Source organism: Colius striatus, chromosome 9 (genome assembly GCF_028858725.1).
Source record: "Colius striatus isolate bColStr4 chromosome 9, bColStr4.1.hap1, whole genome shotgun sequence".
In the NCBI taxonomy this organism is placed as follows: Eukaryota; Metazoa; Chordata; class Aves; order Coliiformes; family Coliidae; genus Colius; species Colius striatus.
In genome coordinates this window covers 10538042-10565852 of record NC_084767.1, presented here as the reverse complement: position 1 = coordinate 10565852, position 27811 = coordinate 10538042, and the positions used below count along the sequence as shown (strand labels likewise).

The window sequence follows — 27811 nt, the reverse complement described above, 5'->3', positions numbered from 1 at the left end:
GCTCCTCGTTTGTTCTATTTATTTGGTTGTCTGGCTTGTCTTGCCAAGATTTAGTGAGAATGCTATTCTGCTCCAGCACAAGGTTCCACATGCCCAGAAGAGTCATTCAAGGGAGTTTACTTGACGCTCCCTCTCTGTTATATCCTTGCAATCAAAAGGAAAAATGAGCATAGGGAAGCATATTTGATATATAGTTATGGGCAAATTTAAGTAGCTCTTAACACTCATATCAGATTCTCATGAGCAAATGATAGCGTAGACCTGTCTGCTGTCCTGCTAAAATCACTTACTGTCGAATGTAAAATATCTACTTGTATAGTATCAGCATGTTTAGAACTACTGCTGTTTTGTAAACTGATGATAGTGATTTACTTTGTATTATTCAATTTAAAAAGAAATAGAGTTAAGCACTGGTATAGAAATACAGCAGAGCCCTCCTATGAAATATGTATTTCCAGATCTCTCAGTTGTTGTTATTGATGGTGATTCAATTCCATCGTGAATTACATTTCTAGTTTATATGCAGGACTGTTTTCATTGAGAACACGATGACTGCCAAATTCTGCTGTCTTTACTTTGGCAAGACTCATAACTTTGAACTCAGCTTTGTTCTGACAACGTGCCTTAACATCCTGCCCTGTTCAGTTCAGTAGCTCACAAGCTTCTGGTCCAGTGGAGACAGAGTTGAGATGCTCCAGCTCATTTCTGTGAGCTGTCAGATTGCTCTCAACCACTGCTGCCAAATCAGCTGGGTGCTTTGAAAGATCAGGTCTTAGGAGAACAATTGTATCTTCTTTGCCTGTAAAAGTTTCTTCAGTGTTTACTTCAAAACACTCTTAGCAAAACACCATCATCAGTGTTTAGATGATGAAGGGTTAACAGTATCAGCACAGAACTTAAGGAGTTAAACAGACACAGATCAAAATACTTCAGAGTCTAGAGGGATGTGTTTAAATGAACACTGCAAGGTTGGCAAGCCTCCAAATGAGCATAGTTTAAAGAATTCAAGGTACATTTAATTGGATCCTTCTAATCCCTTTTCCTTCAGAATGAGCATTTTAACAGTTTAATTCCTTTTGCAACCCCCACATATCTCTTACTCCAGTGGCCCATCTGAAATAAATACTGTGAACTATAAAAGAACTTGTCTAGGCCTAGCTGAAGTCAGTGGCAAGAGGATGGAGTCCTAAGGGCTCCACTCATTTGGATCTGATGTTGGAAGATACAGGGGGTATCAGTTAGCGCTGAGCTCTGCACCCGGAAGGTTAAGCCAGGGCGTGTGGGGAGCTTCAGTTGGTGTTGGTGTGGTGGCACCAGGAACTGTTTAAGGCTGCAGAAGCAGAGCTGGTAGGCAGCACAGCTGTAAATGTCTGAGCCGAAGCCTTGGGGCCATGGAGTGTCTCGGGTGTCAGGCAGAAGGAGGCGGCAGCTGGGCAGGGGGAAGGGTGCATCGCTGTGGTAGGAGGAAGACGAGGTGAGCCAAGGCCCAGGACACTGTTCCCATGCTGAGGCATGGAAGTGAGCCGAATCCTGTGGCACAGCAGGGCTCAGCAGGCAACACCTAGCGACAAAATCACTTACATAAATCAGATGGACAGATTTACTCTGCAAATGGCTTTAAGCTTTTAATCTCCCTTACTTATAGAAACAGTAAGTAAAGATACAAGTGGCTTTTGCTTCTGCTTTTTGGCAGTATCCCTCTTTGCTCAGGTGACTTTCAGGTTTGGGGACATTTATTAAGCATTTGGTAGCACCTGCTGCTGTGTTGTTGCCAGCCATATTTAATGAACTTTAACCTACTTGAATTATTAGTTGTTAAGAAAAATGACTAACTGGATATTCTGTGATCACCTTTCACTGCCTCTAATGGCACTCATTCCTTGTTTGCCACCTGACATTGGTTGTAAGCTATTTGGGGCAGAGAAACATGAAATACTACGTGAGAAAAACCTGGACAGCGGCTTTACTTGATTTAACCTTGCCTTTCCAGTAAGCATATCAAACCAGAACTTTAGTTTCCAGGAATCTGGAGCCACCTGAATGTGAAATTGAATACCAGTAAACTGCCAGCCCTCATCCTGCACTTTCCACTCTGCAAAGGGGCAGCTGCATCCATACCGTTCTGAACAAGGTTCACTGCAGTTCAGAGGATCTCTAGTACATGGAGCTATTCATTTACTCAAAAGCAAAGGTTTAATACCACTGTGTGTTAATAAAAGTAGTCTTCAAAGCTAGTCAACTCATATCAAAAATAGACTTGTCAACATATCGATTAGCCTAATGTCAAAGAGATTATTAACGTTGAGCTCTCTCAGTACTAAAAATGTCATTATTACTTATCCTTTTATGGAAACAATTTCAAAACTGTCCTTTTTTTTACACAGATACAGTTGTCTCCTTCAGCTGTTGTGCTAGTTTAGACTACATTGTCACCTACCTCTTCAAGCACCTCGCTAAAGAAGGCAAGAAGACTCTAAGAAATAGAGATGTTTCACTGGATGGACAAAGATTGCTTCATTTCATGCAGCACAACCCAGAAATTCTCCAGCAGGTAAGCAGCAGTCTTTTCTAGGGGGTATTTCCACATGTCTGAATTGTGATACTGAATACAAGGACTAACAGAACAAACCTCTCTAGGCTGGTGTGCAACCCTGAGTAGCTTCAGGCACGTTCTCATGACAACCAAAGACTGAAGATACTTTTTGTCACCCTGAAAAGCATAGATGGACAGTATTGTAAAACTTGGTGTTTCAGTTTTGTTTCTAGAAGAGATGTGTGAGATGATCGATATGTATCTATAGACAAATGGGAAGGAAAGCTCTCTAAAGTCTTTTAGGAGGAAGAAGAACAAATTCTGGCATTGAACCACACATTTTGGTAATGAAATCTGTGAATTGAATGCCTGAGTGCTATCAGGTTTGTAATATTTTATTTTGCAGTGGGGGACTCAGTGGGATTTTTTTTCTGTTAAAGGTAAATACAATAGAAATCAAATCTCCCGCTTCTGAAAAGGAAGTGACTGCTGTACTGCTTTGGAGAGACTTCCCTCTCCTAGCTCCACCAGGTTTATCGTAGCACAAGTACCTTACGGGAAGATCAGGATGTTCATAGCCACGTATCTCCACATTTGCTCTGTGCCACGTTCCCTTCAGATCTCATTAAACTGTTGGAAAATGCATATTTACACGAACTTCTGGATTCCTAATGCAATTGCAAAGATGCCATTTCAGGAGACGTGTTTCAGAGGCTTTTAAGGAAAATGGAAGTTATTAACAACATGCAAATGACTGGTGTGGTCATCTTTGCGTTTTCCTAATAGGAATGGTGTCATTTGGCAAGAGCCTGGCCTACAGCCCCCACAGTTAGCACTGTCATTTGTTTACTGTTCTAATTGAAAGTGAAAAGGAACTAATGGTAGCTAATATATTCCTGGCAGTATATAGCATATTGTGAGAATATTAATGGCGTTTATTAGCGACGTCATTCTCAGAATAGTTCCATGGAAAGCAGCAATGAAGCCGGTGTTTGGGTATGTCAGATTGCTCCGTGTGGTACTGTGCGTGCAGTGATCTGAGCGTAAAGGGACAGAGCAGCAACCCTGGCTCTGGACTGTCCCCCCTGCATTTGTGGTGATGTCGATGCAACCCTTTGTCAGTTAATGTGCAGTAATCGTTCACAGCCTATGACTGGGTGGTGATCTGTCTTTATTAACTTCAGATTCCGCCGAATACGTTATATTTATTTTGAATGCAGGCTTTCACGTACTCTTTTAAATATTAATGGCTGGTCTCCAGTAGTCAGCATAAATATGATTTGCATTAGCACTAGTCATATCATATTGAGTGCCTCTGATGTCAACTACTCAGTGTACTAATATCTGACATCATCTCCCGAGGTCACTGACAACTTTGACCTTTATTCTCATGCACAGTTTCTGTAGTCTCAGAAGCTCTTTTGAATTGATTTGAAATTTTGACTCTTCCCTTTATGAGGCAGTAAAATTGATAATTATTCAGATGGGAACTGAGCACTGAGTGAAAAATCAATTCCACCCGCTCTCTGCTGCGTATAAAATTACTTCTGAGTCTGCTGGACTGAACGGATGGCCAAGGTAAAAGCAGCAGGCAGAAATAGTACAGAGGATTAGCTGGACGAAACTAATAGCCTAAAGGGATGGCTTTTGAGATGAGGGAGTGGGCCGGTTGGGGGTTATTATCAGCAATGATGGGACTCATTGATCATATGTTTACATCAGGTTTCCACTGGGTTATAAATCAGCCCTGAATAGAAACGGAACCCAAGGCCTCGCGTTTTACCAGGGGGATGGTGTATTAGATTATTCTCACTTTCACACTCGGATGAAAAGTGAGACATTGATTATTCATTGGCTGGCCATTAAACACTGGTTTTATAGATGATTTGACTATCATGGAACCTAATGAACAAGGTTGCTGCTTCATAACCAGCGGTTTCAGTTTTCAAGACATCTGTGCCAGTTAAGTAATGCATAACCCTATTAAAAGGAATGGGTTACAAATTGCTTAACAGTGCTGAAAAACTAGACCCTAATGACTAATTGTGCTTTGAGTTTAGAGAGGTTTGTCAGCTCTTTAAACTAAACTGATGCAATGATAACTGCAATTATTCGCTAGTTAAAACATTTCTTCCAAGTTGGATCTCTGGAAGTAGTGGGATAATTAACATTTCCAGCAGCAGGCGAGGAATAGCCCGTCTCCGTTCTCTGCGGAGCTGCGCACCGGCCCGACCTGCCCTTGTCCCTTTCCTCCAAGGACGCAGACACCCCTGTGGGCTCAGCAGCCCGGCGGGCGATGCGGGCTCCTCTCGGACGGTTCCGGGCCGCGCTGCATCCCGCCCTGCCGGGCCCGAGGCGGGGGCAGCCGAGCGGCTCCGCCCGCGCTGCGGCACGGCCCGGGGCGGCCGCCGGGGAGCAGGAGCGCGGCGGGCGGTAGGTGCTGGCGCGGCCGCGGCTCGACGGGGCAGGGAGCGGACTGCAGGGCCGCGCCGGGCCGGGGAAGCGGGGCGAGGCGGCCGCCCCCTGCCGGCGGGACGGGCTCCGGGGGCCGCCCGGGCCGGGAGAAGCAGCCGAGAGCCCGGCGGAGCGGCCCCGGCTCTCCCTGCCCAGGCTGCCGGGGACAGAGCTGCCGGCTCCCTCGCCGCTCGCCCCTCCAGGGGAGCCCGTGGGGAGGTCTCGCTGGCCCGTGCGCCCGCCCGCTGGACACCCGCGGGCGTTTCAGTACCTGAAACAGCGACAGCATTGTTTCATTGCTCTTCTGCTCGACCGCTAACAGCTGAGCGCACGTTCGCTATTAAATGAGGCGATTCAGCATCCGAATGCGGTTCAGTGAATAGGTGTATGACCGTGACTGAGGCTTTCATCATCCTCAGCCTCTGGAGTAGCAGAGGTGTGTAATTAAACCCTATTAATTCTCGTTTTGTTTGCGTATGTTTTTTCTACAACAGCTCCATTGTTTTTTAATAGGCTGATGTGACTGTACAAAGACAGCAACCACAGAAAACAGAAGTGAAACAACTTCTGAACGTTTAGGAGCAAGTTACGGCACCCTCTTGAAGCGTAACAGTGGCTGGTGGCCTTGGCCTTACTTTTCCCTGTGCCACGGGCTTTATTGCTCCAGAGGAGCTACTTAGAGTTTAATCTGCAAACAACCGCTTCATGACGGTGTGTTACAAATAAACTGAATTAACATGTGCAAAGTAATTTGAGATATATGGTTAGAAAGTGGTATTAAGTTTATTACGTTCAACTATTGCTGTTACATTACAGTTTATAAGCACATTAATAATCTTTAAAGGCTCCCACTTTCCTTTGCTGTTCCAGGGTTGTCAGATGAAGCCAGTGGTTGCCTCGCTTTACCCATGAAAGTATCATTTTTGGTTTTAAGAGGCTACCTTTATCTTCTGTTAATGCTTATCTGACTGGGTTGTACACATTAGGCTGTTCAGTTTTGTTATGGTGAAGTACTATTCATGTTAGTTCTCTCTAAAAATGAATCAGTTTTGTAGCAGCTCTCACCTGTAGTTCTGACGAATGTTCCTAAGAGCCACGCACAAGAGGTAAAGAGCTCTGGTTGTGTAGCCATGGTTGAAGTAATCAGTGCTGGATGTGGAAGGGCAGAATGGCTGTTAGCTGGATACAAACAGAATTTTGGAGACATTTCAGCATTTACTTCCTTTCCTGGGCATTTCCTAGAGGGGTACATGAGGTGTAGGGGGTAAGGATTGCCAGGGGGTATCACACGGTGATGACATCCTGGGCATCCTTTTCAGGAGAGTCACATGGGTAAGAATAAGGAAGTTTGTTGGTGAGTTTGGTCATTGTAGCCATGTTTGGATTAGATCTGCACAGTGCCCATGCCAGGACGCTGTCAACACCATCTCCAGCTCACCAGTGTCAGCGTGGCCGTGAGAGCTGTTTGGCCTTGTCCAGAGGTGGGCAGGCCCTGCATGCCTCCAGCACAGCCAGACAACAACCGGAAGGCACGCGCCTCATGGCTGCTACACTCTGCTTCCAAGCCCAGGTGGGCACCCAGCAAGGCATTTTAGGGCTGAGGGGCTGTAGAGTGAGGCTGTGCCTGTGCTGGGCACTTCTGAGGGTTCAGCATTTCTAGGGTAGAGAAAAATGGGCAGTGGGAAGAACTGGCATCCTTTGTCTTCTGGGACTGGAGAGGGATCTCTGGGGAAGGAGACTTGCAGTAGGCATGTGGGTGAACAAAGAACTTTGAGGGTGATGGTGAGCACGGTAGTGCTGAAAAAGGGAACAGGGATGGTGTGGGCAGTATTGCAGTAACAGGGGGATGTGTGGCTTGGCAAGGAACACCTCACCAGCCTGACTTAAAAACTTCACCGAGTGACGAAGATGCGTGAAACGAAGCAGCACAGCAGCACTGTGTAGTAGATGTAAACCAGAAAGTAAAGATGCCAGTTGCAATGAATAACCAAGTGGCATTACTAAAATAAAACCATATTGTAAATTGCTACTTTCCTTATTTTCCCCTTTTATGTAGTAAAAGCAGTAATGTTTTTGTTTTTCAGAGAAACCTTAGTGCCATATACAGCTAGTGTGGAGTTATGCACAGTAATTGAAATAAAACCCTGAAGAGGAGAGGTGTTTGTAATGCATGCTACACAGCCCATGCAGAAGCACTTGCATACAAGCACCTCACAAAAAGAAATCTGCTTTGAACTGACAGAGAGCAGTTGGGCGAGATGTTGAGTACCTGAGCACTTCGAGCCACATACGTGAGCATATGCTTAATTTTAAGAGCAGATCAAGCCCACAGGTGTGACTGTTCCTATGCTTAAAACTCAATGTGTTTAAAGGCTCAGCTGGATCAGAGTGCTCAGCTTTTGCTGGCTTGAGAGGCTAGATACAGCAGAGAGAGGGATTTTCATTGGGATATCTGTTTTCAGTCTCTTAGCACAATTTAAAAATGTTATCCAATACTATCATAACTTTCTTTATTAATTGAAAGGAATGGAGATATACCAGCTGTAGCCCAAGCCAGCAGAGACTCGGGTGGCTAAGCAACAGAAAAGGCACCATATTGAGTGAGCCAAAATCCAGTCTCAGAGTCATTTATTTTAACCAGTGACAATACGTTTAGACTCCAGTGTTTCGATTTGATTGATGGTTTAATATCATATATAATTTTTTAATGAAGGGAACCCATTTAAATATGTTAACATTTGCACTAGTAGTCTCCCATGTACATAACTGCATTTAATCATTGCTCTGATTGTTTTTGTGGTTGTGTAATTTGTATCAGCAAAGTAAGTATGTCAAAGCCATCTTATCTTAATGAAAAATACAGTTCCTTCTCATTTATACCTTCTTCTTACTGCACGTGTGCAAAGGCAGGAGCAAGCCTCAGTTTCAAGTATATTGCTAAACGTATAGCTGTCACTACGAGAGTGCTGTCAATTAAGAAAGCAAAACAAAAATTAATGAGCTTAGTGTCTTTTCTAATTCTGCTTTGTTTAAAGCCTTGTTGTGATTCGTTGTCATGTGAATCGAGTAATTGAATTGCACGACTTTTAATGTTAAAATACATCATCATTAGTGATGTATCTGAAGATTTCACGCTCTTAATAATGGTGCTAAATCAAATTGGGAATCTCCTCTTAATCATCCAAGCTGTGCTATAGTTCTCAGAAACAGTTTTGGGGATGGAGAGAAGTTTAGTTCCGCGAAGTAACAAGTATTGTGCAGAATTCATGCGTGGAAACAAAAAGCGTCGACTCGGCTTGGAGCACAAACTGCTAGAGGTGTCAGTGTTGGATGTGCAGCCCCGGGCTAGGCAGCTGGTGTATGTATGCTTTTGTTTATCGGTTACTGGTTTATGTAGCCTTTAGGCCAGCACATGAAACAATCCTTCCTACAGGGTCAGCTGCTGGTCAGAAGCAAAGTAAGAAAAGACTTTGCCTTCAAATGCTCAGCCATCATTTTAGTGCAGCTGGCACCTGCTACTGGTGCACAGCGGGAGGGTTAGAGGTCAAAGAGGCAGTTGTTCTAAACTCAGTGATGGCTTAAAGGGACTTGTAGATTAATCTGCTTTATTAACTTCTGTATATTAGATAACTATTGCAGTGAATGACAGTCCGTCTTTCTGAATAAGTCCCTTCACCTCTTTCTCTTTTAAATTGGCTTTTGAGTAATGAATATTAAATAGAATACATTTCAGGGTAATTAAATGAAAACATTAGGATGATGTTGTTTTACAATCATATCTATAAGTTTCTTGTATATTTATCTTGCATTATTACTGTTCATTGCTTTTTGCTAGCAGAACAAAAAGCATAAATGTTTCAATTAAGGAGGAGGAACTGGCTGTATTTCTCCATAACCTCCAGTCTTCTGTGCTGCATAAATATTTTCAGAAAGCAAATAAGTTAAAGGAGAAGTATAAAAATGTTTTATTCCCTGTTTACTCAGTGCAATGCAATACTTTACATTACTTGGAAATGTTGGATTTCTGCTGGCTGTGGTTGTTTTATATAAAACACTAAGAGATGCTGGTTTGGGGAAGGGTAAAAAACATTGCCATTCTGTAGAATCTAACTAGTGATATGAATAGCACCAATAATTTTGTAAAGTTCACATTATAATTCAAAATCCAGTTAGAAGAGATGCTTGCAGTCTGGAAAGAAAGCAATATCTTTACAAAATGGATAGGGAAAGGTAACAATCCGTTCCGTGATCTGCTACTGGCAGATTTGCCACGTGAGTAATGAAACTCACTCTCAGTGAACAGACACTGTCCCCTTCCCCCATTAAAAAAAATTAACAATCAAATGTCAAATTCTAGAGCAGCAGCAGCTTTCAAGGGTGCTTAATTGCTGTTGGGTGTGATAGCTGTGGCCCATCAATGGTGCTCGTGTAGAAATCATCCAGTGTTGGATGAGGCGGTTGCTGCGGAGCTCTGACCTACTACTCGGTGCTGGTTCGGGGCAAACAGAGAGGTGCACGTTCAGGTGAAAGGGGCTGGTTTGTTACTGAAAACTTTCTAATGACTAGTACACCCTAAATATGTGTCCCACTTAATGTTGGCAGACATCTGGTTTTCAGGGCTCTGGAAGTGAACCTCCACATCCACGTTTTTGCTGGGCTAATAAATTGCAGGCTTTTTTGTTTGCTTGTGATCCTGAGAGACATTTGTGCACTCAGGGTGTCTTCTGAAATCATGAGATCCAGAAGCTTAGTTTGTTGATTATTTTTTGCCTTGGTGTTTACTTGTTTGGGGTGTTTTTTACTGAGAATTGAGATTCTTGTGTGTTTACATGTCTCCAGGAACCTACACACTTCAAAAATAAAACAGAACACATTTCTTTTAAATCTCAATATCACAACAGATTGATGAGTTTTGGGAACACTCTTAGTTTATCTCTGCTTAGCTTTTGACTTGGGCACATCCTCCCAATGCTTTGTGGGCACATCAGAGACAAGACAGTTCAGCTATTGAAAGAGCAGTGCACACAAAGGACTACTGCACAACGTGGGGTTTGACCTTTCCCTGTGACTGTGTTTCTGAATTCCTGATTCATTTCCCTTTAAAAAAAAAAGGGGGAAATAAAAAAAATTAAAAATGAAGTGTGTGCAACCATTCTTTAAAATCTTTTTAGCCTGACAAGTAAAGTAATCTTCCATTGATACTTAAAAGTCCATCTGCAGAAATTCAGGCAGAGTGTTAGAGAGTCGCAATATCTATTGAAATGTTGAGTGTCAAACTGCCAGAGTAATGTATTTAGTATGAAATATAATATTCAGTGCATTTTGTTTTGATGACTGCATGGAGTAGCCTTGTGCTCTTACCCTTTGCTGTTGTTGTTGTGAAAGATGATATTCGCTAAGAAGTGTTAGTGACTCTTCAGGACACAGTAGCAATATGCTTATTACCATCTTTATCATCTGTCTTTTATGTTTGTTTGCAATAGCTTTGGTTACGGTTCAGTTCATCAGCATAACAAAAATACTTTTAATTGTTCCACAGAAGAAATTAGAATCAATTTATGAACAGTTTGAAAACAGAAGAGGCTTGAAATCTGTTAGGCAATCAGTAATTAATACTTGGATTAGGCTTTTTCAGTTCTAAGTACATTGCTCTGCTCCAGTAGAGCACAGTAGGTCATTTTGCTTTATGGACCATCCTTGAATAGTGTGGTTAGAGCCAAGCTTCTGGGATTCTTACGCTCTGATTTCCTTCAAAGTGTGGTTTAAGGCCTGCCTCCCTGTCCCTGCTGATTATCTCTGTATCAGTGCTAAACTAAGGTAAATATGGGTAAAATAATTACCCTGGTTCTAATTTTCTCTGTGCTACTGGTTACTGTTGCTGCGTGGGGGATGCCTCTGGGCCTGCTGCTGGCAGACATCCACACGCTTTGAGCCTACGCTCGAGCTGCCTGCAACTCCCAGCTGCCTCGTGGCAAGCAACGTCAGGGCTCCTGGAAAGAGATCTTGTAGTGATGCTGCAAGGCCAGGTGGATTGTGATAGATACTGGGCTTGAAGGTGAGCTTCAGGAGTGCTCCTTGACATGTGGGCTTTGTGTCTGAGGGCTGCACTGAGCACATGTCCCCTCGGTGTCAGCGGCAGTCAGGTTTGGCCGTAAGCGTACACTCAGCGTGAGAGACCTTGAAGTTCCTTGGACAAAGAATTTAGAGTTGATCTCATGCTCCATATGCAGCTTTCTACATTTCTGTAGATCAAGTTTGAGATTAGCTATAAATTGGTTTTAGACTAAGTCATTTTATTTTCCCAGTAACAACATTTCCAGACCTTGTCTTCCCTCCCCACTTGACTGGCATTTTGGAAGGCCCTTCTGTAACAGAGATTTCAGAAAACTAATGATCCAGCAAAGATCCAGATTTCTTGTGCAACAGTGAAAATCCCCACATGCTTTTGTGCATTAACTCTTATCATTTGATGCAAGGGAAGGCCCCAGAGGATTTCTCAGGAGCTAGAGAAGGATGATGGTTCACGTTTGTGGAATTTAAAGGTGAAGACCGTAAGTCCTAGTGTCCCTTAGGAAGCCTGAAAGATTTACACATAGGGCTATTTACATTCCTGAAGACAGACTCTTGCAGGAAGGCTTTGGTGTTAGTTAAAACTGCTGTACCCTCCTCCCAAGAGGATTAAATAATCTGTAACTAGTCATTTGTAGAGAGATGCTGGTAGTAGACACCAGCTTCATCCTGTGCCACCTCTCAATAAGAGTGCCTGCTGTGCAAGAAAATGAGAGGCTCTCAGTGTGGACTGGAAAAAATGCTCAAGGATCTTCTTCTGAGTTAAGACTAGCTGGATTTGTAAGACCTGAACTTAGTTTCTTCATGTACTGCTAAAAGCAGAGGGGAATGTGTATGAATTTTTTATGAGAGCTCAGCCTTCTCCTTCACCAGACCAGCCTGAAGTTTGTGTTACAAATGATGGCAGGTTGTGCATTCCAAAAGTGCCAGTTAATTACAGTTCTGTCATCTTTAAAACAGCTGTAATGCTGTGTAGTTATGGCCACTTGTTTAGAAATGGCTGAATCTTAAACAAACAGCTTAGGTTGATTTAAAGTGACATTCTGGTATCTGTAACTGAAAAGCGCTGAACGCTACCAGCTAAAAAATGCAGATTAAGGGCTGATGTCACAATCTTAAATTATTCCAGCCTGAGGTGGAATAATTTGCTGTCTATCAGAGAGCACAGATGGGTAGGCAAAACGAAGCTGTGCAGATACACGAGTTTGTAAACATCTGTCAGCTACACCAGATATCCAAATACAAAATCTAGCACTTGAGGCAGCAGATGATTGTGTGACATTCAACAGAGGGTTTACAAGAAATTCAGCACAGACAGAAGCAAGTCAGCACACCCTGGAAGGTAATAATTAATGAAATGTATCCCCTCCTCCCTGCAGAAAGAAGGAGGTATTTCATTCATCAGGCATTTTCAGTGCTGCTGCAGTTAACTGTTCCAGTTCCAGTATTAATGTAGCCAGCCCTGAGACTAAGCAGAACTGCTCCATCCTGTGAGATGTTCTGCTTTACTAGAGGTGAGTGAGTCTGTAGCAGAACCTGACATCTCTTCTCCATCCAGTAACGTGCTCTCCCTTGAGACAGATGGACCTGAGTCTGATAGGTGAAGCATTATAGTCCTTCACACCAAAAATTCATATGCAACTGTAATTTGAAGAGAACACGTTCTGTCACGTTAGAATATGCCCTAAAATTAGAGGGAAGATACTGAAATTGCCATTTGAAACCATGGGACTGTCAAGCAAAACCTTCAGCCACAAGCAGCTCGTGTGCAGGATGTAGCTGCTGCCTGCCTTCAGCTCTGGTGCAGTCACTCCCTAAGCGCAGCACAAACATCTGCTTTGTGATCCTATCGACTGCTTGAAAGGCAGTTCACTACTGGCTAAAGATAGGAAATGATGAAAGGAAGCCTTAGCTTTGAGAAGTCCACTTTGCACTACCGATGGATGTTACAGGGCAGTTTATTTTAACAGTGGAAACAGAGAAGGCAGCAGTGGATCTGGTGGATTAAGTTTAATGGGCACATTGCAGGTGCTTGTCGTTAGCATGAAGCTAAATCCTAAATGGATCATTTTGAGTATGCGCTCAAGTTTGATGCAAAGTGGTGCAGTCTTATTTGATGATTATTTCTGCTGGCTCATGGTTTGGACCAACTTTAAATGACTCTCCCATACTCAGCCCTTTGGCTGGTTCTAAAGGCATGTCCAGGGCCATGCCAAGCTACACACTCCCCATAACTGTTCCTTTTTCATATCTATAGCCATGTCTTTTCTATCCCTTCTGAACTCCCCCAGCAGGACATAACATATTACTGATAGGGATGTCCTGTGGAAGATAACACTTAAGTCACATTTCAGTCCATCAGCTGCAGGCATGTACTAGCCCATGGTATGCAGTGTGTTACCTGAATGCCTTGTCCTGACACCAGGATTGGGGTTTTTTTTTCAGCCATCTGTACCTTAATTTCTCATAAAAGCAAGCAAAAAGACCAGACCCAACTGAGCTGTCCCAAACGGAGACACAAGACTGAGTTCTCCACAACTTCAAGCTTCAGATATTGAGTGCTGAAACTTTAGTTGTTATTATTTAAAGATATGTAATGGAACTGTGTATAAATAAGGTAAAATGTTACATTCTGTGAACAGAAATCTGGAGGAATCTAGCCTGTATAGGCTGAAGAAAAGCTTGGTCTGAGGGTTACTTAGGCTCAGAGCAGGAAGGCTGTTGAAAAGAGCTCTGTGGCCACGTTAGCTGGGTGTTGTGGACTGCCTGTGTTTTCTGTCTCATACCCTCTTCCCTCTCCTCTGTCCCCTCTCCTTCCACAACTCCCTCTGCCCACCTCTACATGGAATGAAAATTAACAGAAGGATGGGAGAGGGTTGAGAGAGCGACCAGGGAGAAAGCTGCTGTAATGTAGCTGCAGGTTGAGGCTACCCACGTGAGCCACAGCACCATCCTGCCACGCTTCTGCTCCTCCAGACAACTTGTGTAAAGCTCTTTGTCGGTCTGATGTCATTTCATGATACAGGAGGGCAAGAGGTATGATTCTTAAACTCTCATATATTGCAATTCTCAACTGATTTGCTGCTTCTGGCAGTTAAATATTTTTAGTTCAGGAGTAATGGGCTGCTTCTCGTTTTGTAATAAATAACAGCTTTAGTTTTCTTATTTCATCTGGAAGTTTCAGCTTTGGACATGGAAAATACCAATGTGAAAGTCAGGCTTTCTAGTAAAATAAATATTTTAAAGCAACAGATTAAAATTTAAGGTATTTAATAATCTTGGAGCATTTAAGTCTTCCTAGTATTATTGGTAAATTATGATCCATCTCTTAATGTGAAGAAGAACCGATGATGGAAGAACTGAGAACTCCAAATGACGTTGAAATTACTAATCACAGTTCCTAAATTAAGAGAGGGCTGTCTGAAACTAGAGCTGTAAAACTCTACAAAGTTTCATAGGTAAAACAATTTAAATATCTGAATCTTTTTCAAATCTGAATGGAACAAAGGAGTCTTACTACTAGGCAAGTGGTTGGTGAAAAGCTGTGCATGTTCTGTGTGTTAAAATGTGATGAGCTGCAGCAGAATCAGATACTCATCCCACCATATGGGGGAGCAAAATGGGTTACAGGACCTGCAATGATGCAAGTGCTCTCTGTTGGTGACATTTTCCTCCTCCACCCAAGTAAAGAAGGAGACTGTGAAGAAAGAGAAGCTCTGAAGAATTAATTTCTCGGAAGGAAGAAGAGATCTTTATTCTTTCCTGTCAATAGTTCCTTTTGTAAAGAACAAATGTGTCAGGAAAAACATTATTGAACCTCCTAAAGTGATGCCCTACGTTTAAGATAAGAGAAGACAAGGTTGCTGTTTTGAACTAAGTAGAAAATAGATTGTCTGTTCCCTACCCCCTTCCTTTTCAGTGTCTCCCCACCTTGAGCCCTTGTTTTCTGCCTGAGTCAGCGTGAGGGCTGGAGTCTGCCCCTGCTGTCCTGGAGGCTGGAATGGGCCTGTGGCAAGAAGTCACTTTCCTGAAATAAAATGTTTCAGTTTCTACCAACTGGGTATTTTCCACCTAGAAAAAAGAAAAAAAAAAATCCATATGTTTGATCAGTTCTGCTTCTGTACTCTGTGCTTTGTTTTTCTGCTGAGATGCTTTGTGATCTCCACTTAGATGGTGAGGCTTCTGGAAAAGGTGGAGCAAGGAGAGTGTACCGTGGCATGGGTTTCCCTCTGGCACCTGCATGCTAAATACATGCAAGCCCACCAGAAACCTCCTACTGCCTGGTAAGAGGGACTGCAGGTCTCTAGCAGCAGCTGGGAGATGGCTGGAAGGGGCTGAGGAAGCTGAGGGATTGCCCCAGGTTCAATCTGTGTCACTGTGGCTTTGCACATAGACTTTGCTCCTCACTCAGCCCCCCTGTAAAATGGAATGAAAATGCTGATGCATCTCACTGGTGCACTTTGGAGCTGACTAACATGTGAGAAATGCTCTGCATTCTCAAAAGAAATGGAACTCAGATGCAACCAGTGCTGCTGCTGTTGGCTGCTGAGTGCTTGCTCCTGTGCCTGGGTCCAGCTGGGCGGGAACGGTGCTGGCCACCTAACTGCAGTCATCTCCTCATGTGTAGATGCTCTTTGGCAATACCTCATCTTCAGAAAATCCTGGCTATCGTCTCTGTACATGTGTCCATCCTAAATGCAAATGTATGTAAATGTGTGTCAACAAATGAAGAGGAAAACACTTTCTTTCAGAACCTCCTTCAGAAGTGTCAAGAGTTTCAGTTGGTTCATGACCTGAACGACTCGGGGGAGCCACAAAAATGGGCATATATATGGGGAGCTGTGTGTCAAGTATCTAGAAATCCTTTCCTGCATGAGTCAACCTGTTTCTCCTCATCACAGCACCGTCAAATCACTGGTAATGTGAGGTCTGAAGGGGGAAGCTGCGGATGTCACTTGTCAAGGTAGGAAGAGGCTGTTCTGGGTGATGTGAAAATAGAAGAGGGAGAAACAGTGAAATTAAATGAAAGCCTGATGTCTAGGCCCAAGAGTTAAAGTCTAGTCCACCACCATGCTTTTTGCAGAGGCAAAGCTTCATTATGAGGTAGCATGAGGCTTGTCTAGATGAGCTTTGCTGCCTTGCAGATAACTCTGTGCAGACTGCTTGCCTTGGACAGAAGTTCTTTCTGGCAGGGGTGGTCTCCCAGCGCTTGTTTGTGGGTGCAGTCTCTCCTGGAGTGTGTCAGCAGCCCTGTAAAACAAAGAAGTACCTGAAACACAAACAGATTGTTGTAGGCATGTACAGAAGAAGCTCAGGAGACCAAAACTGTGGAGTAAAACAGAGCAGCAGCAATAGTTGTGAGAGAGAAACATGGAGAACAGGGAAAGCACACCTAAGGCTGTTGTCCTGGATTTTGGTGCCTTTCACCTTGGTGGGATTACTCTCAGTAATTGCTGGTTGTCTTCTGCCTGTGCTGTAATGCACTCCTGACAGCTCCCAACAGAGGAGGTTTGCCAAAACAGATAGATCTGCCCCAGTTTCATGCATGCAACCCTCGATGCTGAGCCCTACACCTTGATTCTTTTGTTTTAAAATCTTTGGAAGAAGTGGGATGTCTAAGACATCTGCAAAGACAACACTGTGGGTTCCAAATTGTCCACCTCTGCAAGTAATAAACTTGTGTAACTTCATGAGAGGCATTAATCAGTGCTCCAGAGAGCTCCTGGGCAGGTGTTACAGCCCTGCTCTTATTAGTGCTGTGGTACCACTGGTCCCAGCATCTGTTCCTTAATCAGGGGCAACTTGGGTGAAAGCAGTAGCATTTGGCAGTGTTGTAACGGTGTAGTTTAACTGGAAAGAATGGCTTGACCCATGAAGAAAACAGGTGTAGACATGTCCAGGTACAAGACCTAGCTGATTCTTGAATGCAGTGCAGTTCCCTGCATGGCTAATGATTTCTAAACAGGTTCTCTTTCATTAATCCTTAGGGTCACAAGTGGAATTAAAAACATTTGGCTGTAGGATCTTGTCAGAGGCAAAGCTCAGCAGGGGGATGCAGGCTTTTGCTTTTCCTGTCCTGGTTGGCCAATATCAAAGCACACTATTAATAGTTACTGTTATGTAGATTGCTTTATATTGGCTTTGTTTTTATCAATTCATATTTCATTCAGCACATTCCCTGCTTAGTTCAGGACTGTCTGTATCACTTAGGCACAGAGACAAGTGTTCCCTAGGTGAACTTTGGTCTTCTTCCATATTTAGACCAAAGACTTTCCTGAAATATTTCCTGTGTAGTTCATTTGCAGTTTAGTAGCAGTTCTGGACAAGAGATGTTAAAGACATCCTCATAAGTGGTTTGCTAAAGCTGGAGTTTGGAAGGGTGGGACTGAACTTGTCTCTGACCATGCCCTTTTTAGATGGAACGTGACAGTGAAAGTCTCTCTGTGTGCATAGAACTTTTTCTAAGAAATAAGGGTATGCCAGTTGTGGTGCTCTGACTGAATCACAGCTTGAGTGAGTTTGTTTAATTACTCTGAAAAATGCTTCTGCCCTACCAGCTGGCTTTGTTACAAGCTTAGAGATGAAAACCTGGTGATGAACGCATTAAAAGAAGTTGTAATTATTCTGCATGTTTGGAAAACAAGCCCCTATTAGCACTCTTGCAGAGGTTTTGGATTGTGTACATTGGTTCTAGAGCAGATTAGAGCTGGGTTTGCCCTATCAGTAATGGAAAATAGTTTGCCTGATGCATAAGCTGTGAGGTCAGATGAAGAATCAGCCTTTCCCACGCCAGAGCGTGTGTTCTGAACCTGAACGCTGAAATGATTTGTGGATGCTTCTGTTCCAGGTGATTTGTAGCACTAGGATTCATCTTTTTCATTTAGTGAAACATGCTGTTTGACTTCACCTGGGTCAGTTATTACAGGCTAGTTTGCAGTGTGGCAGCTCTCTGGAGACCCCGCTCATAGCTACTCATTGGCCTAGAAGACAGGATTTAATGATTTTCTACTTCCTCTATGTTTGGTTTTAGGGGGTAGATGTTTTATAAATGTGAGTCAAACTATTTACTGGTGACATTTTACAAATTTTCACTCTGTTTAATCTCTGAGTAATGTTTTTAGGTTCGTATATGTTGTGGCCTTTGGCATTTTGGACTAACATATCTCAAGGCATTTTATCTTTAAATGGATTCTATCGTTATTTTGCAATTTCTTTGTACAAAAACTGTGCCAATCCCTAAAATAAGCCCTACCCTTCCTAGCTACACACACCAGAGGTACAGCAAGACTAGAAGAGGCCTCAGAGGGAGACTAGTCCACGTGGCATTAGCTGAAGGCCCTGGTTACACGCCAGCCAACGAGCAAAGTGAATTATGTAGCTTCACTTTGCGTGCCAATAGAACTTAATTGTATGAGTTGATAGATCTCGGTGCTTTATAAAGTTGGTGAAGTGGCTTTATCCCTGCTGTAGAGCTCCTGAAAGTAAGCCACAGAAGTAAAATGTCTAAAATCAGGGGCTGGATTTGTAACTGTGATGATGAGGATGATGCAGGTTTATAGACTGCTGTAATCACAGTTGCCTTCATCGGAACAGGGAGTGCTGCCTTCACATGCCTTGGAGTGTCATTCACAAAGAAAGGTGGACGTGGGAAAACCAGATTTCTGAAGAGGAGCCAGGGATTAATCTGAAACTGATAACAGATTACTGATCACAGGTGTTTTACTCTCCTAGAAACAGTGTGTCAATGGGACATATCCCAGTAGTAAAGCCAAAGCCTGTGCCTTAAGTAAACCCAGCTCTAAATCTCAATTCATATTTGCTTTACCTTCAGCTTTCTCTTTAGAGCCAAGCTTTGACGTTTGTTTTCTTTAACTTTCATCACCCAGTAGATTGAGTTACAGAAGGATTCCCATGGAAGAGTGACTGTTGTAATCATAGAATGATAGAATGGTAGGGGTTGGAAGGGACCTTTAGAGATCATCTGGTCCAACTTCCCTGCAGAAGCAGGTTCACCTAGATCAAGTCGCATAGGAACACGTCCAGTTGGGTCTTGAAGACCTCCAATACCATGCTCATATATGAAATCTCAGTGATTTTGGCATGGTTAGTCCAAGTTTTGTCGATTTTGCCTTCTTACCACATGACACAGTGTAACAACAGTATCCATATTCATGGAAACTCTCTGAATTGTCTTTCAGATGATGTCAATCCTCATGAACACCATCATTTTTGAAGACTGCAGAAACCAATGGTCTGTATCCAGGCCACTGCTTGGACTTATCCTTCTCAATGAGAAAGTGAGTATTTAAGGAACTCCACCAGATGCACTCTTCACTTGCCCAAATAGTTTAAGTAATTCTTTTGCATAGGACAAAGCTGCTGTTGCCTTTCCAACCCCCCCTTTCTTTCCTTGGGACCTTGCTCCGTTGCGCTCACACTAGGAGTGGAGAGTAGGGTTCAGCTCACGGATTGTGTAAGTATTTTACAGATTAGTTCACTTCATTGTGATGAACAATCCTCTCAAACTTTTACCCCAGCTTCTACACTCAGCCTGAAATCGTGCAATTATTTAATTAGCCTTTTCTTAATAAATTTGAGGTCTTCCCTTTTCCAGAACTGAGCAGGAATAGAAGTTATGCAGCACAGCTGGCTTTTAGATAGAAATATGAAACAGGAACGCTGTGGAAATCACATCAGAAAAATTGCTTCCTAGAAAAACAGTTAACCAATTTCTTTTTCTGAAAGGTTTCACAGGAACAACTAGCTTTGGGGGGGGTATTATCTGAGCGCTCACACTTAAGTACTGGCATTGATTGCAATTTGGATTGTGTGCAACTGTGGCAGGCTTCTGCAAACCAGGAAATACTCTGCAATTTGCCCTTTCAATCAAATCTGAAACTATGAATTTGGATATACCCATCACATTTCCCTGGTGACTTCAGAGAGGCGATACTGGCTGGAATAGAAACCAGCTGAGTAAATGAGCACGGCTTGATCTAAATGGGGGCATTTCTTTGTATGGCAAAGCCTTGTTTCTGGAGACACCGACCTGTTGTATTGGGCACACTGCAGAGCCAGCTCTAACTTTATTCTGAATTGCTTTATCTCTTGGGCAGTCACAAGCCTCAGTGTATTACTGCTTTGGAGAATGAATTGTCTATACAATAAGAGGGTGCTGGGAAGGAAAAAAAAAAGAAGACACTAAGATTAGCAGCAACTGCATACATTAAAATTCAAACTGAAATCCCAGCTATGGAAGGAAACTAATAGAAGAAGAAAATATATCAAGAGGAGAAGCGCTGTCTCATCATTCACCTGTGCTGAAGGATCCAATTTTAGCCATATCCAATAGCACTGTCATTCATCTTCTCGGTGTGTTATTGTGATTTAAATCCAAGCTCTATAAGAGAGAGCAGTTCTTTTAAAATGATTGAGAGGGAATAAGGGCAAATTCAGTGTTTAGGAAAACTTTATGACATCACAATATTATACTTTACAGATGGAAGCAATATTTCCTACTTTGGAAGGAAAACTAATCATTTTCTATCTGCTCTGAGTCACTGCATCATTATAAAAGTGGGAAATAAGTAGTTTTGTGCATTCCCAATCTTGTTCAAGACGACACTTTTGTTTATATAATGCTCCTGATTTATAGTGTTTAAGTATTAGCCTGACTACATATTAATTATGTGGTTTTGATGCTTCACTATAAGAAGAAATTAAATATTTCTCTTGAAGATAAAACCGTGGAGCTGTAAATCATATGGAATAAATTTGTGACTGGCAGAATATTCTTTGTATTGAAATTAGACTGGTTCTAATGATTATGTGCTTTGCTTAGCAGACATGGGTATGTACGAGCACCTTTACTTACAAACGAGTCTTCTATTTCCTTTCAAAGGGTGGAGAAGAGGAAAAAGAAATCTACAGTATTTGTATTGCCCCTTTTCCAACAAAGTTATTTATTTTATGTTCAGCAAAAGTAGGACACGTTCTTACATAGGGCTGTAAAAGTCACCTTTTCTTGGCTCCTTTCAGTGCACTGATGGGTTATTTTGTTGGAAATGGGTTCCTTTATTTCAGGTAGGATCTCTGGCTCTACAGTTCCTGAGGTAGCAAGCACACATTCACTATGTTTTACTGCTTGTTCTCCTTTTGTTTTAATGAGATCTCCTTTGACTGCAATTCATCTCAAACGGAAGACATCGGGTTTACTTGAGGACTCAGAAAAATTGGCATTTATATGTGCTTGTCCCAATAGGGGTTGTTGTGCCAAAATGGGTGTTAAACTCAGGGTCCAGTCTAAAACAACAATAAATCTTTTGGGACAGCACCAGCTTAGTATGAAGTGGGATGGTTGCACACAGCTCCTGACATTGTTTCCACACCAAAGTGCAGCAGCAAGTTAATTCAAATCCCAGGGACAAGAGGCTGGCAGAAGAAGCCCTCTGTATCCTGATAACATAGCAGCTGTGTCTCCTTCTGGCTGTTGTCCTGGGTGATGGGCAGAGATGTTAGTCCTTCCTGTTCCTTGAGGATGCTGTTAATACCTTCCATTAAGGGCTTGACTGAAGTTGCTCTTGGAATGCCTCTTTTCTAAAAGCAACTTGTAGACACTGGACAAGATCTCAGGCTTGTGATCTTCTCTACACTGAACTCTGCATTTGTCACCTTGTGACAGGGCTTCTGGGAGGGTGTGTGTTGGAGGCACATATTTCATCTCTTCCAGTTTTGATTTCCTAAGTAGTTTGGGACCCAGCTCTTTGATCAGCTGCTGCCTTCCCTTCTAGTAGAGCTGCAGTGCAAAGACACTGCCAGTGAAGAGATGTAACACACAAGGTATCTGGTGTAAGCAGGACTGGATTGAGGGCAAGGAACTTGCCAAGCAGGATTAAAGCAAACACTTTGTGTCATCTTGTGTAGTTGTCATTAGTGCATTAGTGTAAGGTTTTGCTGCATTTCCTTTTGTTAGTCCCCATTCTCTCATGTGTACAGCAGAGCTGTGATTTTGGTGGAGAAGGTGTGTGTTTCATTTGAGATTTGTGTAAGGTTTAAACAGGTTTAAACATGGTAGAGGTTTTAAACAAAATCTGGCAAACAAACGCCAGACTTTTGTGCCTCCTGCCACTCCATATGACACCCTGCAAGAGACATGAACTTCAAAAGTCCACTACATTTTGCATGCTAAAAACTGATTTTCAGCCTACTTTCAGCAAGTTACCTTGTTACACACCTGAAATTTGGGGAATACTGGCAATATGCCTCTTGATTGCAATATCAGACTGCTCAGAAACTTTGCCAAGTACTTGGGCACAGGTTCATCAGAATGGTTCATTCTCCTCTGAATAATTGTCTGTATCAGCGCTCATACCACGGATGTGCTTCTGCCCAAGGCCATAAGGCTTTGACTGACACAGCCAGTATAATAAAAACTAAACAGGATTATGACTTGCTTGGCTGTGGTCGTAGAGTAGTGGATAACACTAAAGATCCCCTCCTGTTATTCATTTCTAGGCTAAACTAAAATTTTCCTAAGGTCATAAAGAGTTATAATTTAACTAGTCTATGGATCTGCCAGAATATAACTGGAATAGTAATACAGAGATTCATATAGATTACTTGGCTTCTAGAGAAACAAAGGTGAGGCTGTGTTGTCACAGCACTGAAGTGATTAGAGCCCCCAGCAAAGTGCACACATTTGCACCATTCTGAAAAGACTCAAAAAGTAGTCAAGGGTCTTTCTGCCACCTCTCACAGATGATTTTCTGTGTTGGAACTGGTTAGGTAGCCAGCAACCACTGGTCAAGTGACACATCACCCCTTACCACTAAGCTTCAGTCCTGATGTACAACTGATATACTGCTGGTGCAGTTTAGAAAGACAGCATCTGAGACCTCTGCTAGACTCTTCTCTGAGGGCAGCATACGGCATTCTGCACTTGATCTAAGAGCAGTGAAGCTAGGAAGGGGCTGGAGCACAAGTCTGATGAGGAGCAGCTGAGAGAACTGGAGGTGTTCAACTGGGAGAAGAGGCTGGGGGGGAGACATGAGCACTCTCTGCAACTCCCTGGCAGAAGGCTGTAGTGAGATGGAGATTGGTCTCTTCTCCCAAGTAACATGCAATAAGACAGGAAGAAACAGCCTCAAGTCTTACCAGGGGAGGTTTAAATCAGCGATTAGGACAAATTTCTTCACCAACAGGGTTGTCATGCCCTGTCCCAGGCTGCCCAGGGAGATGGGGGAGTCTCCATCCCTGGAGATGCTGAAAAGCATGTAGCTGAGGTGCTGAGGGCCATGGGTTAGTGGTGGCTGTGGCAGTGCTGGGTTAACAGTTGGACTTGACTTACAAGTCTTTTGCAACATAAATGGTTCTGTGATACTATATGAAGCACTTTCTCAGGAGTGCTCTGGATGTAAGTAACCCTGGGTTGAATTTCCAAACCTCATTTTTGTTACTCTCTGCTCTGCTATCACAGTACTTCAGTGAGCTAAGGACAACCTTGATAACCAGCCAGCCTGTCAACAAACATGAAGTCCTTCACCAGTGCTTCAGGAATCTTATGGAAGGAGTGGAGCAAAACCTTTTGATAAAGAACAGAGACAGGTAAGCTCATAACATATAAGTAAACTGAAAAAATAAAAGAGCACTGGAAAACTTCCCTGGAAAAGGTTGTAACATAGGAAGTATTCAGGTAGCTTTAAACTGCAGATCCTTTTGAAAGAAAGGTGATATCCTGTCAAACAATTCATCCTTAGACTTAACAGTTAGAGCTGGAACATTTGATAATTATCTGCTTTCTTGGTCAGAAACGTATTTCCTAATTGAATCCCAAAGTCAAGGTTTGCCAGGCTGCAGCTGCTGCTTTTTCACTTGATTAAAACAGGCTCATTTCAGCAGGTGAGCTTCAGAGCTCCCTTCCTCCAACCTTACACCCCCTTGCTGCAGCCTCCAGCGCTGCTGTTGCTCTGACAGAGCCTCATCTTGCTGGTGTTGGGGTCAAGCGACTGCTGGGAAGTGGCAGAATGAGAAGGGACCCAGTTGGGCCACTGACACAGTGTAGATAAATAAGGCAAGGATTCTTTTTTTTCACATGAATCCCAAATTCACCCCCACTTGCCCTTATTGAAGAACAGAATAGAAGCCTTCACAAAGAAGTGGGGAGTTTACATTTAATCTTCACATTAACGTTTTGTTACTAGCTAGCTAGTAATTTTCTTCTCCATGTGCATTATAAAGCAAACCTTGGAAGTATAGAGACACAATCTAAGTGGAGACTGGAACTTCCTGGGAAGCTTGAAAGGGTCTTGGAGAGAAGTGATGGCTGAAACCACTCAATGATTTTATTTCTCCAACTCCTTCTGTTTGTTGGTGTGAAAATTAGTTGAACTTGTTTAATTCTGAAATAATTTTGCATTAATTGTGGTCTCAGCAATTTTGGTTTGTTTTTCTGTTAAATTCTGGTACTAAACATTTAAGTTCCTTATGGCCTGAGGGAGTGATAGCCAGAGCCAAGGGGATTTGGAAGCAGACCCAGAGAAGGACAGAGATCACAGCCACAGCACTAGTAAGTCAGACAGACAGACTTTCTCTGTAACTTGTATTGTGGATCAGCAGAAAACCTGGGGAAAAGGCAGAGAGCCACTGAGAAGGAGGAGAATGCCTGCTAAAACAAAGAAAAACTGAGCTGACAGTGCCAGGCTGTAGGGTGTAGTCTGACCTTAGAGCTGTAAATGCCAAGGGGATTCAATTGACTCAACAGTTCTTCAGGATTAAAAAAGGAAAAACAGAGGAAAAGTTGTCCTTATAACTAGATAGTTTCTTAGTTCCATATCTATTTATAGTTCCTTAAGACAACACTTCTCTGAGGAAAATATACTTTGGTGTGCATTTCTCTGCCTTATTCAGAGAACTACAGACATGAAAGACAGAAAGGGGATTAATAGATGGCCCAGGCTAGGCTCAGGGAAGAGTCTGGCCAAGCTCCCAGACACCTCCAGGCAGGCAGGAGGGATGGTAGCTGGGCAGGGTGGGGAATCCAGCTCTCAGCACTCTCCATGCTCAGGGCATGGACAGAGGCTGCTGGCGCTTGGGCTGCCAGCAAAGGCGAGATTGGGCAAATGCCACAGTAAAATAGCCAAATATTTAGGTTTTCATCTCCAAGCACTGTGGAGTGCTCTCAGCTAAGGCAGTGGTGTGGAAGCTCTGGGAAAGCTTTTGTGGAAGTGCAGGCAGGGAGGGATGGGTGCAGGTGTGAGGGGGACAGAGATAATTTGGTCGAGGGAGCAGCTCGTCTGTCTCTGCAGCATCCGCCTGTCTAACTTGAGAAGACTTTTAAGCCATCACTTCCCCAACGAGCAGCATGAGTTAACATGATGGCTTTTCTGTTTTCAGCTCTTGATTTGTAATCCTTCTCAGATTTATTCTGTGGAACGGGAGGCTTCTTTTAGCTGCAATTGTTTAAAATTGAGCAGAAATCAATTTCCATTAGTAAGGAAACAAGCACAAACGTCAAAAATTATGTACAGAATAAAGGATAAACTGGTAATTGCATCCTGTATTTCCACACACAGCAAGCCCCAGCTTACCACACTGCTGCTAGACATGCCCATAAAGTACAGTGCAGGGGAGGCAGGCAGGAAGGATGATTACCCCTGGTCCTGCAAAGAGACCTTTGTGGAGATCCCATCAGCTTTGCAGGCACCTGTCCGCACAGTCCTTTGCAGGAAGAAGCCCTAAGGAGCCGTTCTGCAGGAAACTTTATTAGCTTCTCTGTAGTGAGCCAGCAAAGTCCAACACAATCAAAGCAAAGAGCACCGAGGCAACAAACAAAAGAACATTTGAAAAACCTGGGATGCAGGGTACAATACTGGTCTGGCATTTCAAATTGGGTTTTGTGTGGTTTGGGGGTTGGGGAGGGTTTGTTTCTAAATACGTACATGAGATGTGGAAAGTGGCAGTTTAACTCTTCATTTCAAGTAAGGATTGGCCAAGGGAGTAGATCAGGTTTGGGCTGTTGGATAAGCTGAGTCAGAGTTGTCATTTGGTCTCAGGTGTGATGCCACCAGATGGACTTTGGGTCCTACACAGAATCACAAGGGTTGGAAGGGACCTCAAAAGCTCATCCAGTGCAACACCCCTGCCAGAGCAGGACCACCTAGAGTAGATCACACAGGAACTCATCCAGCTGGGTTTGGAATGTCTTCAGAGGACGAGACTCCACAAGCCATATGGGCAGCCCCTTCCAATGCTTAGTAACCCTCTATTATTTAACATTCTCCCTAAAAGATCTTACCCACACAGAGGAAAACCAAATCTCACCCTCTTTCCCCCTTCACCTGCCCATAGAGAGCTGTGGGGGAACATTTTCACGACTTCGTTCTGTGCCAGATGGGTGATGGTACCACATTTCACCGAGAGACAGGTTGAACTCTGACACCACTCACGAGGGAGGAAGGTGGGTCTGAGAAAGCCCGGCCTTGATGGCCATCTGGACACGTCCCAGAGAGCCCTTTGCTGGAGGTTTGGGAGAAGGGACATGTTTGGAGTCACTTGAGATGGAAAGGTTTCTAGTTGCATTCATTTCCCAGCTGACTTTTAAAATGCTTTGCACTGTTGGTAGGCTGAGTTTCTGACACCTCCCACACGTGTTTACGTGCTCATTGTTATTTTATAGGGCACCAAGAGATTTTATCTGTGAGTTTTCCTCTGAGTTTCTTACCATTTGAAATATACATTCTAGTTAGTCCTCTTACCAATCTGTCCATATCAGATGTCTTTTAACCAAACATTTGGGGTTTCTTTTTGCCAGGTTCACTCAGAACATGTCAGTCTTCCGAAGGGACGTGACTGAAGCTCTGCGCAGCGAAGGAACCTCGGACCCCAGCACTTCGGATATGATGAGTTGACAATGACTTTGGAAACAGAGCACATTGCTAGCAAACCAACTCTGAAAGTTTTGGGACCCTGTTATATTGTTAGATAGATATTTTTTCTGACCCTTGTGAGAGCTATTTTTTTAAGATCTCTTCTGGTTTTTTATCTCACTGGCCTGATGTGAGGGTTTATAACACCAAACCCAATGGGAAATCGCCCTTCGTTTGAAGAACATTTTGAGCCTTTCTTATCAAAATGTATTACCCTGTTATTTGATCTTTATGAAACAGTGTAGAAACAGTACTTAACCAAAGAAGAAAATAAATATACGTTCCTTCTAAACTTGTATCAGTTAATGATTCTCAGTTCTACATGGAACAGTAAATAATAGCTCATCAGTTGAAAGCTCCAAGCTCACTCTGAGGTCGTATTTGCTTGAAAATGAGATGAAAGCCAGTACCAGTTTTATATGACATCTTTTTGAAATAATACAATTACTATTTTTCTACAAAATGGTAGGTATTTCTTTTCAGCTTTTGGCAGTTAATGGCAAGAAAGCAGAAGACTGAAAATGAGCATTTTAGGCTCTAAGTATAGCAAGAAAATTGAGAGCGTTGTGACGAGAGATGATGGAGAGAGCCTTGATGAAGTACTGATGGTACTTTAATTTCACAAGTATGCATTTTCCAGGTCTTTGGAAATTGAAAACCACAAAAAAACACCCCACAGAGGAAAATAAAGTTGTTGAAACACCGTTTAAAAAGAGAAAAATCTATCTACCACTGCAGGAAAAGCAAGCAGATAGTTAGAGACTTGCGTGGCACAAGGAAGGTGAATGTGTGCATCTGAAACAGCAAGTCCAGCAGATCTGTCTTCACCTGT

General features: G+C 43.0%; 1 protein-coding gene across 1 annotated transcript in view; it reads left to right on the top strand.

Annotated features, from left to right (window-relative positions):
- The window catches only part of RANBP17 (RAN binding protein 17), a 148668-nt gene extending 121445 nt beyond the window's left edge, over nt 1-27223 (top strand). Inside the window, exons 25-28 of the mRNA XM_062002363.1 lie at nt 2385-2551; nt 19255-19353; nt 23532-23659; nt 26865-27223. Coding sequence (XP_061858347.1) covers nt 2385-2551; nt 19255-19353; nt 23532-23659; nt 26865-26961 — 491 coding nt within the window. The 3' untranslated portion in view covers nt 26962-27223. The remainder of the gene's footprint in view (nt 1-2384; nt 2552-19254; nt 19354-23531; nt 23660-26864) is intronic.
- The last annotated feature ends 588 nt before the right edge of the window (nt 27224-27811 follow it).